Source organism: Hyposmocoma kahamanoa, unplaced genomic scaffold, assembly GCF_003589595.1.
Source record: "Hyposmocoma kahamanoa isolate Upper Pololo Valley unplaced genomic scaffold, ASM358959v1 212, whole genome shotgun sequence".
Lineage (NCBI taxonomy): Eukaryota > Metazoa > Arthropoda > Insecta > Lepidoptera > Cosmopterigidae > Hyposmocoma > Hyposmocoma kahamanoa.
Genome location: NW_020653733.1, coordinates 265,508 through 280,880, shown reverse-complemented (window position 1 = coordinate 280,880; position 15,373 = coordinate 265,508). Strand labels below are relative to the sequence as shown.

General features: G+C 37.2%; 1 protein-coding gene across 4 annotated transcripts in view; it reads left to right on the top strand.

Annotated features, from left to right (window-relative positions):
- Nucleotides 1–8,433, top strand: part of LOC113227642 (prothoracicostatic peptides-like) — a 93,873-nt gene extending 85,440 nt beyond the window's left edge. For 2 of the 4 annotated variants that reach the window (XM_026460604.1, XM_026460603.1), the window contains exons 6-7: nt 561–674; nt 7,676–8,432. In XM_026460604.1, coding sequence (XP_026316389.1) covers nt 561–674; nt 7,676–7,731 — 170 coding nt within the window. In that variant the 3' untranslated portion in view covers nt 7,732–8,432. Of the gene's footprint in view, nt 1–560; nt 675–7,675 lie in introns of all 4 variants that reach the window. The other 2 variants (XM_026460606.1, XM_026460605.1) reach the window with 1 other exon arrangement.
- Nucleotides 8,434–15,373: the final 6,940 nt, after the last annotated feature.

Sequence of the window (15,373 nt, the reverse complement as noted above, 5' to 3'; positions counted from 1 at the left end):
CACTGAAACCATTTCCAATTTAGCGTCGGGTAGATGGAGACAAATTGAAGGTGACGGCGGCATCAGCGGTCAACAGATTACACCTAATTCGCGAAACGGTTCAACTCCGCTTTAAATTAACTTGTCGTCCTCTCACAGCAAATTCGCACCTCGCCCTTCGCACCTCCCCGTTTGCGTCTCGGCATCGCCACGGGTAAAACTCGATCAGGCTGTGAAAAATATGTCTGTACAAGTTTCACTTATGAAAAGTCAACGCCGACGATGAAAAAAACCGTTTCAAATGTTAAGGTTATTGGAAGCGATAACTGTTGTTTTCTTACTTTTCTTTGGTGGTTTGTATTCGCAAAGTCGTAATTTCTCTCCTCTTAGAGACATATTACAAAAACACAATATTCTACACTATTTAATTGTTTCCTTTAGAAAGTAATGGATCTCACTGTTAGAACAGGTTCTCTACAATCTTACTCAGCCACATTCGTTCTGCTTCTTCTAAGTTTCAACCTTGCACAGCCCGCAAATACGAAAAAGATTTGGATTGTAAAGAATATGTAACACGACAGGAGCGTATTACTGGAAGCGCGAGCCGGGCTGGACCAATTTAAGAGGCATGTGGGGCAAGAGATCCGCGCCCTTCACTTTCGACGCGATTGCCGCGCCCGACGCACCGGAAAACGGTAACCGACGACATGTGGAATGGTGTAATGCACTGTGCACGAGATGCTCTTGTAGACATGAAGGGTAGGAGACAAAGCATGTTTGTTAAGATTCCTGAAGTACCGACTGCCTACAATGCAAGTTCTTTAAAAAAAAATTGGTAAAAGACCTTAAGCAATAAAGTCGCACCCACAATAACAAAGTGACTAAATTCGAGGAAGTAACATTTTTGGGAAAGAATTCTATTTGATACGGAAAATGTATATATTAGTTTTATTTCGTACGTTATTTAAATCTGTTTTATCACTATCTCGAAAATGTTTGTTTCTAATTTCGTCAATTTATTATTGATGGTGCGAAATATTGAACCCTGCGAAATCAGAGCACGTTTCGTCTCCAAACTTCAAGTAATCTACAAAAGCGTAGTTGACGTCGTGCCTCTTAGAGGACTACGCTGGGAACGCACCGCGTGTCGCTTCAATGCACCGTAACTCCGTGTTTGTATTTGGACGAAAGTCAGACTTTTCTCTCGCACCAAAACATCTTTCGTCGTGCACAACAAACTAATTCAATTCTCCGTTCTGATTTTCTTCAATAGATCTTCCTTTTCTGCTTACTGTATACTTTTAGACAAAAATTGACTTCTAGATGTAGTGTAGTAAATCTGTATACTGCCTATGTAGTATCTTCTAGAACACTTCTTTATTCTATTTGTAGCAAGATGTGTTCTTCTCGCTTGTTCTTCTACTAATCTATTGTAGATTCTTCCCTAGATCTTTGTTAGATTTATTTCAATGTTTTGTGTTTGTTTCGACTGTTATATTATGTTCAATGTTTATGATTTGTAAAACCACTGTAAATATAAATTACTTTTAAGTTAAATGTTCTCAAAGTGCACATCTTAGATATACACGAGCAAGAGCGACGCCAGAAGGCAGACTCAAAGACGGTATACCCGTTGGTGTTTCATAAGGCGGTCTCCTTAACATCGCGAATGCGTCGCCAATAATGGGACTTGAGATCACAGGTTTCCCGTGCTTCGCATTAATCTGGTCCTTCTTATCCTCCAATCCCGGCCACGGCAGTACTGCATTGCGGTATATTTACTTCATTAATTGCGATTCCCGCCTCGACGAAGCATAGCATACTCCTCCACACCACCGTACTCGTATTCTCTCTCTAGGCAATAAAAGTGTTTTTTCAAGGGTGGTCAATTTATATACACATCACAACCAATGTCAGCAAATTAATTTCAATTTGGAAAGCTAGTCGCCAGCAATATCATTATATAGTTTTAAGCTTCTCGGTTATAAAAAATTATAAATTATTTGTTTCCCGGTTATTATACTTTTGTGGCAGCTTTAGACGCCGCCTATTATCACCGGCTGGCTGTGGCAGTCTCTTTGGACGAGAGTCGCCTAGGAGTGTGTCACACTTGCCGTAAATGTTTGACAGTTTTTTATTACATATATTGTCATGTCAGTGATTGCAAATTGTTTGCTCGATTTGATACAATCCTGTAAAAACCACGAATCATAATAATTATATCGCCATTCACAAAGTTCACGAGGCCGTTTTATTGTTTGTTAGGGGAGCAATAAATTCCCGGATTTGTACCAATTCACATCTGCCACCTTTCCCGGTACATGATAGTAAAAAATATTATTTCACTCGCAAACGTTGGTTGTGCCAACCCTACTTTACACCCGAGACGCCCAAGAGGACGTTGGCCGAATAAACCGCAACAGACACCACCGTCAAAATACAGATTCAAATTCAAATTCAAATTATTTATTGCATTTATGTTGTTACATAAGTCTTAAGTTAGCTAGTACAGATCAAACATGAACCCTGTAAGGGCATAGCAATTTCAATCCTAAATTCTAAATAAATCTAAATTTGTATTACAATTTTTACGTTATTTCTTAATTTGATATTCGATAAAATAAACAATTTAGATAAGATAAGATAAGATAAATTTATTTCAATATGACTTAATCTAATACAATTATAATGAATACAATGTAATGAAGATAAAATATTTAAATAAACAGTAATAAACAAAACAAAAAAATCTAAATTATATAAGATAATCATGGTAAAATTAAACATTTTAATCTTAGTGCCTAATAGTGCAATTGCGATGCCTAAACTAAGTACATGTGTACCTGTATTTTAGGCATAATAGTGCATTTTTTATAAAAAAGCTTTAAAAAATAAGATAAAGATTTTATAAATTTAACAAATAAAAGATAAGTAGTTATAAGTAGTTACAATTTATAAAAGATAAATAGTTAAACAAAATAAAAATTATTACTAATCGTCAACAGTAGCAAGCTCATTTTAGTTCTACTTTTAAAGTAGTTTATCGTCAAGTTATTTAGAATTTTATAATATCAATTAGTCTCTTATCAATTTTAAAATTTCAAATTTATTATTATACATATATACACATTAATAATTGTACATTTATATGTTACAACAATTTTAATTAGATGATAAAAATTATTTGGATCGACGCTACAGAGATTTATCGTCTAGATATTGTTGCAATGTATAGTACTTTTTATTAGTAAGAATGTTTTTTAAGTTATTAATGAATACATTGGTTTTATTTTCTTTTTTTCAGTTTGTTGTATATTGTTATTGACATATATATGGGTTCGATTTATGCAATTCCAATTTTGATACCGGTACTACGAGATTATTTCCGTGTCTTGTTGTATGGCGTCGGGGTTCATCTTTCAATTTAGTGTCAAATTGTGGGTACTTATTTATGAATTTGCAAATTTCCAAAATGTAAATTGATGTTAGAGTTAAGATTTTGTATTTTCTAAAGAATGGTTCACAGCTCTCTGTTCTCAGAATATTTGCTAGTATTCTAACGCAGTTTTTTTGTTTAATAAAGAGGTCGTTTACAGTTGTACTATTTTTTTATTTACGCGTAGTAAGCATTCAGGGCAGTTTGTAAATTAGTTGACTGCTTTATTTATTTTAAGGCGTAAATAAAGCTAGATAATTTTTTTTTACATGTTGTTTCCAAATTTATATTTGTATCAATATCTATTCCGAGTAAATGAAATGTATTGACGGTTTCTATTTTTGTTTGGTTATATGAAAAATTAATATTTAATGATGGTTTTGGATAGGGTATAAATTCTATATTGTGATTAATCTCATCCATGTTAAGATTGTATTTAGTGTATTATGAAGAATTTGATTTAAATGGTCATTACTTTTACAAGGTTTCAATATTGAGACATCGTCAGCGAAAGGGACACATGAGTCAGTTATTACTTTTGGGAAGTCATTTATATAAGCCAGGAACAATATGCACCCAATGACGCTTCCCTGTGGTATCGAATTAGTCATGTTTTGTGGCTCTGATCTGACTTGGGTTATTTCACCTGTTTCATAGTTATAGTGTTCGATTTCTACATATTGGATTCTGTTTATTAGGTATGATGCGAACCATTTATGAGTGTCCTCCACCTCGTATATCCATTCCGTAAAGCTTATCTAGTAAGGTATCATATTGAACTTTATGATATGCTTTTGACATGTCCAACAAGATACCGATAGCGTACTTTTTTCATTAAGTGTATCCAGAATCTTCTGCAAAAATTTGTAAGCCGCGAGTGTAGTTGAACGATTTTTCCGAAAACCATTTTGTGATTCATCAAATATATTGAACTTTTCACAGAATGAGCATAGGCGGTTACACATTGCCTTCTCAAATACTTTTGATGCCGCGGGTAATAATGCGATCGGCTTGTAATTACTCGGATCACACTTGCTTCCTTTTTTTGTGGATAGATTTTATTAGTGAGTGTTTAAGAAGATCCGGAAACACGCCCTCGGTAAATGACTGATTGACAAGTGTATAAAGTGGTAACGTCAATTCGTCTGCACATGCCTTTATAAGCGCGGGTGGTATCTCGTCTATTCCGTAGCTGTATTTACTTTTTAGATTACGTATAATTACGTTTATTCCACTTGGTTCGACCGGGCTCAAGTACATAGCGTTCACTGTTGGACGCAACACCCGGCGGCCGCGCGCGCATAGCTTGTCCGCTCTGCCAGAGGTTTCGGCTTCGATGCCACTAGGGTTCGTCGCGGGCGCGTTGCACACTGATGCAAAATATTTATTAATACTGTTTCGGATTTGATATCAGTACATTTTGAATTTTTAGCGTGAAATTGTGTTTATTTTTGTTTATATTTTTATTAGTACGTTGTTTTATTATTTTCCACATAGTTTTTATTTTACTTTCGGATTTGTTCGTTTCATGTATATTTGAATTTTTTTTACTTTTTAATAATATACTTTGATTTAATATTTTTGAATAGGATTTGTAGTAATTGCGAAGTGCAGGGTTTTTCGTGTAATAGTTGATGATTTTTTCAGTACTCTTTTGTTTTGGCAACTTTCACTATGCCGCGAGACGCAAAAGTCACTCAATGTCGCGTTCTCAACGACGCGGCGCACAGTGGGCCCAAATTGATAATTCTTGGATATAGGAATAACTTGTGGAGTATCGAGCAAATTTTTTTATATGATAGATAATAAGATTTCTAACAACTTTTATTCTTGTATAATTTCTTAAAAGTTTATAGTTTCGGAAAAAATATGTATATTTTGTTGTATGTAGAATTGTACATTTCATTTTAATTTTGTTTGGAGAAATAAACATTTTGTTTTTTTATCTCTTAATGTAGAAAAACGTAATGTGTGTGGTTTATTTACAGTATAGGTCCAATCATTTTCTATCAAGAAAAAAATAATCCATCTGCAGGTACTTGCGACTTTACGAGCAAAAAGATGTCAAAATTTTAGATTTCTTATTTATTTTTTAAAACAATATAGTAATTCCTACTTAAGTTTCATGTTATTGTTATAACACTCTCTAAATTACACTAAAATTAATTTTTCTTTAGTCGTAGCTCATGATGTATTTTGTTAAAAAAGTACATAAAAGAGTTAGCAATTTTGCCGCACCTTTACTTACTAAGCCGCTAGTACATGCAGACGGATTATTTTTTCTACTACTGTAAGTAAATACTGTAAGTACATTTTCGTATATTTTGAGATAAAAAATAAAATGTATATTTCTCTACTAATTAAATTTTTATTGAATTGATATTCAATTATTTTTTGTGAAATTACTCCACTAGTTTGTTATAATTATTAATACAAAGATCGAACACTCAGAAAAAATGTATTTCTCTATACAAAAAAAATTTTTTTTTTCTTTGAAACTATCAACTTTTCAAGAAATTATGCATGAATAAAAGTTGTTAGGAATGTTATTATCTATCAAATAAAAAAAAAATTGCTCGATACTCCACAAGTTATTCTTATGTCCAAGAATTATCAATTGGGGCCCACTGTGCGGCGGCTCGCGAGGTCAATCGCGACTCGCAACGAACCAGTCCAGTTAAGGTCGTTTTATACAAAACAGTACTCAGGCAAATTGAAGCTCTAAAGCAAACTTTTTCCGCGTCTCAGACGATTAAATAGCACTTTCGTGGAGCTCGAATTGTGAAATAGATCCAAAAGCAAATAGAATAAATTGGACGTGCATCAAACGCTGTGTCGCGCCTCTATCTCTAACAGGCCGCGACGCCTTTCGGCTTCGCCGGGCTTAAATGCCGACTCGGAGTACCTTAGAAACTTTTGCGATGAACGTTTTAGATTCGCTGAAGAAAATAAAACTTGTAATTCAAGCGCTTAAGTAAATAGGTATAAGGCGAAACATTAAGTTAATAAACCCTTTAACGAAAACCGACTTACTTCAATACATTTTGTGGACCACTTCTTTTTCGGTATTCGATTTGCTAGTCGGTTTTCGGTACGTAGGAACTTTAAGAGTGGTTACACTTGCGATTTGTTAGCGATTGCATCGTTGTAATTGCCTATAAATCCCAAATGCAGCGATGCAATCACGCGTTTGCATCGATGCAGTCGCGCGCTTACATCGCGTTTGCAGCGCTGCTTGAAGCCGCGCGCGTGTGTAAAAGTATTATTAACCGGTCTAAAATTTACTTCTACTCTCGCCGTTTCTTCTTCAGTGTAGAAAGTTCATAATACTTACGTCGTCGGTATTCCACCCATTCGCATGAAGCGCTTTGCTTCCTTTTTCTAAATGTGTACTACAAATGACTGGGTTTCCCGAAAACTTCTTGGAGAAATGCGTACTTCTGTCGGTCATATCAACGCATAACATCAGGCGCCATTTTTTTTAAAGGATTCAAAAGCAATCGGCAATACAAGTGCGTGAATTGTAAATAAAATCATTTTTGCAAGTAAAACGATTTTGCAAACAGCTTCTTGTTCGGCCGCAAAGCCAGAATTGTTATCAATTGCCCGAAACCTGCTAATACGGGATTCGTAGTAGCAGGTTTTGTTCTGTTCTTCTTGAACTTGACACAAAAGCTTCGTAACTTGTCATGTAAAATCCATAGAATAACTAATGCACGTAGCTGCAAAAATTTGTGCCAATTTTTTAAAGTTAAAACTATTAGGAGTTAACGTACAATTTCCTTTAAGTGTAATGTAGACAAAAAGTACTAATGATACAAACATCGTATTATGACCTTGAATGTTACTGGTTCATGTTTATATATGTAAGGGTCATGATGCAATTTGCGGACATCAAACAGATCTGCGAATACAGGCATGCATTCGCTGGCGCCGCGATCGATGCGATTACGGTGGCGGATTTTGATTGAAAATCACGAATTTAAATAATCTCGTTTACTTGCTCAATGGGATTAAATAGATGTATAATAACATATTCGATAGCGTACATGATAGAAAGTGCATGTTAGAAATTAATAATTCGTGACGGTCTTAGAGCGCCATTATTGTAGATGCGTTCGGAATGGGCGAACGGTTTCTGCCCCATAAAAAAATTTATACTCGCCTTTTTCAAGTTAAATATGGACATTTAACTTTGAAATGAGTTTATTATGAGTCTTTCTGTTCGTAAAGTTAATGTAATTTTGTTTATGTTCGCAGAGGGCGGCGCGGGCGCAGGCGCGGGCGCGGGCGGCGGCGCGCGCGACGAGGCCTAGGCGACTGGCAACTTGTGCAAACGAAACTAACGTTGGGGGCCCGCCACGTCCGCTGCGCTGTTGTCCGCTTCATTCACTGTTCACTCGACATTATATTTATAGACACATAGTTGTTCGATGCCGACTCCACTGTGCGCCATGCGACACAGAAGTTCGTGGCGCCCCGCGGACTCGATCGCGCCTACCACAATCTATGGAATCAATTATTTTTGTACTTCGCGATAATTCTCTGCACTCCCAACCAGTGAACAGAATTATCATTGGGCGTTTAGAGTTCCTAATTTCGTCTCTCTTAATTAAATATTTAATATAATATCAGATATATCAATTATTATACATTTTATACTGTTTAACGCTTGTACTCCGTTGATTACGAACAAATATAGCTCTTACTGTCACCTTCTAGAGTTAACTACAGAGTAAGTTTATTTACCATTACTAATTCTAGTGTAGCGTAGTGTTTGGGACGATGTAACTACTGTAACAAATGAATTGCGACGTGGCGTGACTTTGTATCGTGCTGCGTGACTTTGTGTGACTTCACGCTGTGACATTGCATGACGCGGCTAGATTTAATGTGATGCAGTGTTACGTAACGTGATGCAACGTGACGTGACGCGCAGGTAGATAGGCTAATGACGTGTTAATGTATTTTACTAGTCGAGTAAGGTTGGCTTCGCTGAAGTTGACATTTGTCCAATAAAAGTTCATTCCGAAGCTGAATTTGGTATTATTTTGAGCTCAACCTCTTTTGTTTACACGTAAGTACCAAAAACTAAAAGAATACTAGTCAATTTAGTAGTGCTACCGAGTAATATAGCAGACTATTATTTATTAAATATGAACCAAGTAAACATTTTAAAGGTGCCAAAAAGTACAATCGAAAAAAACAAACGACGCATGATTATACGATTACCAGTACAAACCAGTACGTAAGTAAACTCGTTGTTATTGAAGATGTCGTTGAAGAATTTGTAGCCAGGTACAGAATAATGGAAATTATTTTCCAAACAAAGTACTGAAATTAATGTATTCCTCTCTCGATACGACTTCGGAACTGCGGCGGGAAGATTACGGCAGCGCGACGGCAACGCGACGACTCGGCAATTTTATTTCATCTGCTAAACGGTGATTTGTTGAATCAACGGTCCACGGGTGTTCTAATCACTTATTAACATAAAAGTGAAAACTACTCACACACTGAGAGAGAGGTCCTAGGTACCTAATTAGTTATGTGTATTTGCCTAGTTATAACTATTTGAGAACGCCAAAACCTGTTGTTTTGTATAATACCAAGTGACGGGGCGAACATGTCATGCGCCTGGTAGAAAGCGACACGCAGAACTTTAAATCGCAAAGATCTGAAGGGTCTGCCACTGCGTCTATCACCCTGAGATATTAGTTTACAAATCCCACGTGCATATCCCAATTTCACGAGCACCCTTCAAAACCAGAACGCAGTAACGCTCACATTTCTGCTTGGCGGCAGAAATAGTTAAGATGGCAGTATTTCCCTGGACGAACTCTTTCACAAGAAGCTCTACTGCTACTAAAAAAGTAATATATATAATGATAAAGTCGCTGCTGCACATGTGCTTAAAATATTAATGGGCGTTTCATTGTTTTCGCAACAGACTCTGTTTAACCTGCGGTGTTCAGGCAGCGTCCTGAGAACCCGTGGCCGACTCTTGCAGCGTTGTCGTAGAAAATAAAATTGGAAGCTTCTTAGAGACGAATATGACTTAGACGCATATGCAGCCTTGTCCCCTCAAAGGAATACTTAACTTGCATACAAGAGTTGAAGGTTCAGCCCCTACATACCTAATTCATTGGCCAATCCGTTGCCTACGACGCGGCCGTGTTTAGGTGCCTAAGCCAGTGTACATATTGGTCCCACCGAGTCTGTTCGCTTCTGTGTATATTTAATATTCATTTGGTTATAATTGTCACGCATTACAACCAGAGAATATCAAAATGTTCCTCTTAGAAAAAGCCCTTTTCCATGCATGCGTTCGAAGTACGTATAATGAAATACCGTCCACTATGAGTACTCCACGTCACGCGAGGACATCATTATCTGTGGCTTGACTCGAAGATGAGACTGAGACATAACAGGGCCTATAGGCCCATTTGTGTCTCTCTGACGTAGTATATTTTTTGTAATCTACTGGAATAAAAAAACAAAAGGATAAACTTTCCAAATTCTTTATTTAAAACTTTTGAGTATATCGCCATGTCGATAATTCTTAAATACGTTTTAATAATAAACATCTCGTATATATCGACTGAGATGGCACTCGGATCCCAAAAAGCATCTCAAGTTCACTCACATTAATTGACTACAATCGTGACACACTCAGCGTTGCATAAATTAGAACCTAACAATGGTCAAGAGCCGCAGCTTAAGTGTTTAGTATGTAACGTTTATTCATAAGAGGGAATTTTACAACTTTCAAGCGATGCTTAACAATTTGTAATTGCTGATGTGCACTCAAATGATATTTATTAGTAAGAGCAGATGACTTAAGTAAGATCTTAACATCGATCTTACACGGCTCATTAAGGCGGACTTTTGATTTTTTTATACAAATGTAAGTGTGCATTTGACGTCCATCTCACCTGATGGAAAGTGACGATGACGTCGACGATGGAGCATGCACATCAGCAATTACATGCACATGGAATTCCACTCCATAGCCGTTCGCCATATAAATGTGGAAGCGTAACGTTTCGTGCGCATCTTTGGAATATCCACAACATACAGGTTGTGGATATTCCAAAGCCAAGCCTACGCCTATTCCCCGACGATGGAAAGGGGAAGGCTTAATTAAATCGTTATAGCCCGTTATGTTCCACAGAAGTGTTGCGTACCAGCGTGCGCTCTGCCGACGTACGCGTTGTTTATAAAGCCGTGAAGTAGAGCACAGTCAAATACAGCTCACAAAGTCCAAGAGCAGATTGCGGGAACAAAGTTTCCCTGAATGAACTCCTACAATAGCACGACCTGCTTGCGACTGCGACAATGCAACACGAAGCAGATGCAAGTTAAACTAGGCGAGAATACGAGTTTCGTAGAATAGCCAGACATCCAATCCCCGCTGAGTGTCTATATAAGCCACAGGGTGTTGCTTTATACTGGGATTTATATATAACGATATTGATACATTGTATAACAAAGCTTTTTTAACTCAATTTTAAACTCAGTCGTGAAACCCACATACTTGTAAGATATATTATCTATACAGTATAGTAGTGGTTTAAATATAGAGCACGTGGGCGATTCCAAATTTTGCTTTTGTTGCTTACAACTACCGAATTTTATACGCAGTGCAGTCACCAACAATTTGAGTTCGTCTCAATCAATTGTGCGACAGTACTGTTACGTATCGTGGTGTTCCATCGTGTGAAAACAATAATATAAGCAATAAATTTAATTCAAGCTATTTTAAAACTACACTAAAACGAAACATAAAGCAACAAATGTATAACAGTGAAGGCAAAAATAATCGTGAATCGTCTTCAGATTTCCTTCATTTAACCACTTTGTCGTTCACTTGTCCACGCAATTGTTCGAATTCTAATTATATAAAGAAGTATGCTCTGGAGCCATTGTATCATAGGACTTACACAACAAACTAATTAAGGCTAATAACAACGAAATGTTCCTTCTACATCTTGCTGCTATTAAATAATGTACTGTGACAACATACTACTGTGAATGTTATGCATATTGTCCAAATCACTATATTTATTCAGTGGCTCCTTTTGAAACACTGAAACAAACATTTATTTGTCGTACGAATGTTGCGCAATTAATTGTGATGTCGCACAATCGTACGTACGTACAGCACAATTTATTTCGCGCAAGCTCCTTCACACTAACATGTCGCACTGCGGATGTAAACGCTATTGTTTATGGTATTACCTACATTTTTGCGCCGCCTTCATCGACCTACCAACAAAATGGCCGCCTTGCAGCTAATACCACTATTTGAGTTGTCGCTTAGAAGATGTTAATAAGCATTGGATTTAATTGTTTTTTTTATATTCTCGATTTGTTTGTGGGTAAATCACATTGCGTAACATTATTCATTGTCATAAAATGGTCACATATGTACCAGCCGAAGCTATACAAGTCGTACCTCAACGCATACCACATTTTTAACTTTCAATTGAACCCTTATTAGATTCATAATCCAGTTGTTATGTAATAAAATCCTTTTTAAAGGTTATTCAACGAGCTAAATAACGAAATCTATCACAAGTTAGTTGAAACCATAATAGAAATAGCATCAAGCGTATAAGGAATATGCGTGGTTCGGCGTCCCCGCTCCTTACTCTAGTTAGGTGAGGTGTCAAGTTAAAAAGAAAATGCTACCGATATTCTCGTTATAATATCGAGTTGCGGCAAACGAATTCTGTTTACGTACATCTTTATTGGCGAACAATTTTCCTCTTTCCATGATGTGGAAACAGTGATATTTTATGTAACACCCTGTACGCAGAACACGTATCGTAGACGGCAGTGGCGACCACTGTATACACAGCCCATATAATCTGCTGATTTGTGTGAACAGAGCTTGCTTTGCGAGCGACTCGCAAGCACGCAAACACACCACCGCGGCAGCGGGTGAGCGGGTGAACCTCATTAATACAATCCACTCGATCCATCGCAATTCGTTTACTTTACTAGCTTTAAAAGTACAAACTATTTACCAACACAATTACATATTTCAATAATAAGGCTACGTGTATAGTAAAAATTGTATTAATTTCCACAAAGCTTTCCGTGAAATGGTCGAATTCTTTTCTTGTTATACGTAATGCTGTGATGGAACGTGGTGAATAAATGCTTTATCTATCTATCTAATTCATACAAAATTTGTATTAACATCATTTTTCACCGAGTACACGAGTACATGCCAAGCGCGGATGAATGCTAAGGTCTGTTTGCCTAATCCGCCAAATAGGCTGCCCGCCAGCGCGCCCGGTTGAACGATTGTTCGCTTGCTATTATGGAAAAAACCCCACCCTCCAAGCCGAAACACAAACACGATTCTATTACTTATGAAGTCAGTGAGCTCTATAACACGGTAACGATAAAGATGTCAAGTCGGTAACGTTTCAATTCTCCACAATAGGAATAACCAAAAACATAATTTTTCGGCCTGCACTGGGATAATAGGGGCAAAGGCTTTTACCCATCGCGAACGACTTTGAAACGACTACACAAAAAAATAACGATTGTTTTAACTAAAAGTAGCCTCATCCGTCTCTACGTAAAATATGTATAAACGAGAATCAGCATGAGAATGATAAACAGTAACAAGCCTCAAATGGAAGTATTTGAAGAAAAGTTATACCGAACGATACGAATACGATACCGAAGGAATGCACGTACGTGCGTGCGTACGTGTTTTTTTGTGTTTTTCTTATATCAATTGACAGGACGAACAAGTCGAGCGCATTGTGTTAATGACACGCCGGTTCATAGAAGTTGCAGCCGCTCAGAGCTTGAGACATAAATTGACAAGTCCCATGTGCCTGTAATTTCACCGCCACCCTGACCCTTCTAAACCGAAACACAGAAACTGCCTCCGTGTCCGAACGGTTACCATGCCGGACTGCCACGCAGAGGTCCCAGGTTCGATTCCCGGGCCGGGAGAAATATTTGTATAGCCTACATTTTGTTTCTCTTGTGAGTTTGGATGTAATTTGTGGTTGTCTATATGTGTGTCCATGGCACCCGCGACACAGTGTTTCCGTAGTGCTGGGCTATGTTGAGTGTGTGTGTCATTATTATTACTACTACAGTAAAGCTCACATTACTGCTTGGCGGCAGAAATGGGTCAGGTGGCAGTACTTCCCTGGACGAACCCTTTCACAGGAGCTCTACTGCTACGAAAAGTTTCATAAACAAAACAATTTGAAATAACCTGCATGATGTGCAGGCATTATCACATTAATATGCATATGGCATTCAGAGCAGAAGTAGCTATCTAGGCAAGACTTTTGAAAACAGGTTTCCTCACTTTTTAAATGCATACTTTCGAGACAACTTTCTCGAGACAGAGTGTTTTCAAAAAGCTCTTTTCCTAGCAAGAGCTAGAATTCGTAGCTCTTGAAATAACGAGACTTTCCTCGCGACATTTGAGTCTCAAGTTGCGCTAGAATTTTGCCAAAACCATCGAAGGAACGTAATTCCATAAGTGTAACGTCGTCGCTAAATATCATCTACACCGGCGTTAATTGACAGCCAGCGTAGGGTTGCCACTTCCGCCGAAACTGCTTTCGACATTCTTTAGCGAAAGCAGAGAATAAAAAGTAACAATAATATTATGCAGTACGATTATTGTACGTAAAAAGGGTTATTTATTAGTTTATTAAATTATAAGCCACGTACCATCATATTTTTAACCGACTTGAAAATAAGGAGGAAATTCTCAATTCGACTTACTTTTTTGTATGCATGTTACGCGATTATTCCGAGATTTGTGAACCGATTTGGATAATTCTTTTTTGTTGGAAAGGGCGTACCCCAGTAGTGGTTCCATAAAATTTGAAGACAATATTCCACCTCTATAGGTGGCTAATTTTTTTTTAGCCCCGCCCTGAGGAATCTCTGTGTCGCGGGTGCCATGGACACGCGCGTAGACAACCACAAATTAGAAAGAAAGAAAGAAAGAAAGAAAAATAATTTATTTGGCAACATTTTACAATAAATAATACAAAACAAACACAATCATACATTATATGTTACCAAAACGGTCACCACTCAGCTTTTTGTAATGAGACGTTGAAGAACGCCTCATTACGCTGGTTTTCAGAGGCGCCATAAATGGACAAAAAGAAAGATGGCGCCTCGTCCAAGCAGGCGGTAAGATAAAAATAAAAGAAATATAAAGATTAGGTATAAAACTTAATTACAAATATAAATCAAAACTTAAAATATTGAACAAAACCATAAACTAATCCTAACATAGATACATAATAATAAAAATGAAATAAATACCAAAAATGTGATTATAATGTAGTGTAAGTGAGGTGAGTATATGTAGTGTAAGTGAGGTGATTAGTGTTAACACATTGTACAAATTGGCTCTGATCACTTTTTAAGAACTTTGCAAGCAATGCACGACTACCTTGTGTAATGAGATTACAATTGAGTTGATAATAAAAACTTCTTATAGGCTAATTTAAAAGAGGCAACAGATTTATTTAAATTACACCCAAACTCACGAGAGAAATAAATGTAGGCCATACAAATATTTCTTCCGGCCCGGGAATCGAACCCGGCATGGTAACCGCTCGGCCACAGAGTGGTGATGGATCCTCTCTATTGAATTTCCTCCACTTTCGTCCACACTCGATTCTAATAAAACTTTACACATAGATGTAATTGCAATGAAAATAAAATAATATGGTGACCAAGAGTTTACCTAACGATGGAAATGGCCTTGTGTTTGGGCTCGCGTTTCAGTTATAGGCGACCGCGGTTACGAAAACACAGCGAAAGCGGGTAAGCAAACATTTTAAGTCACTTTAAGAAACGAAAGTGGGTAAGCTGGTGGTTGATTGTACGTATTATCGGATTTATCTTTTTCATTATTCACGAAAAATGATGATCCGAAGATTATCCTCG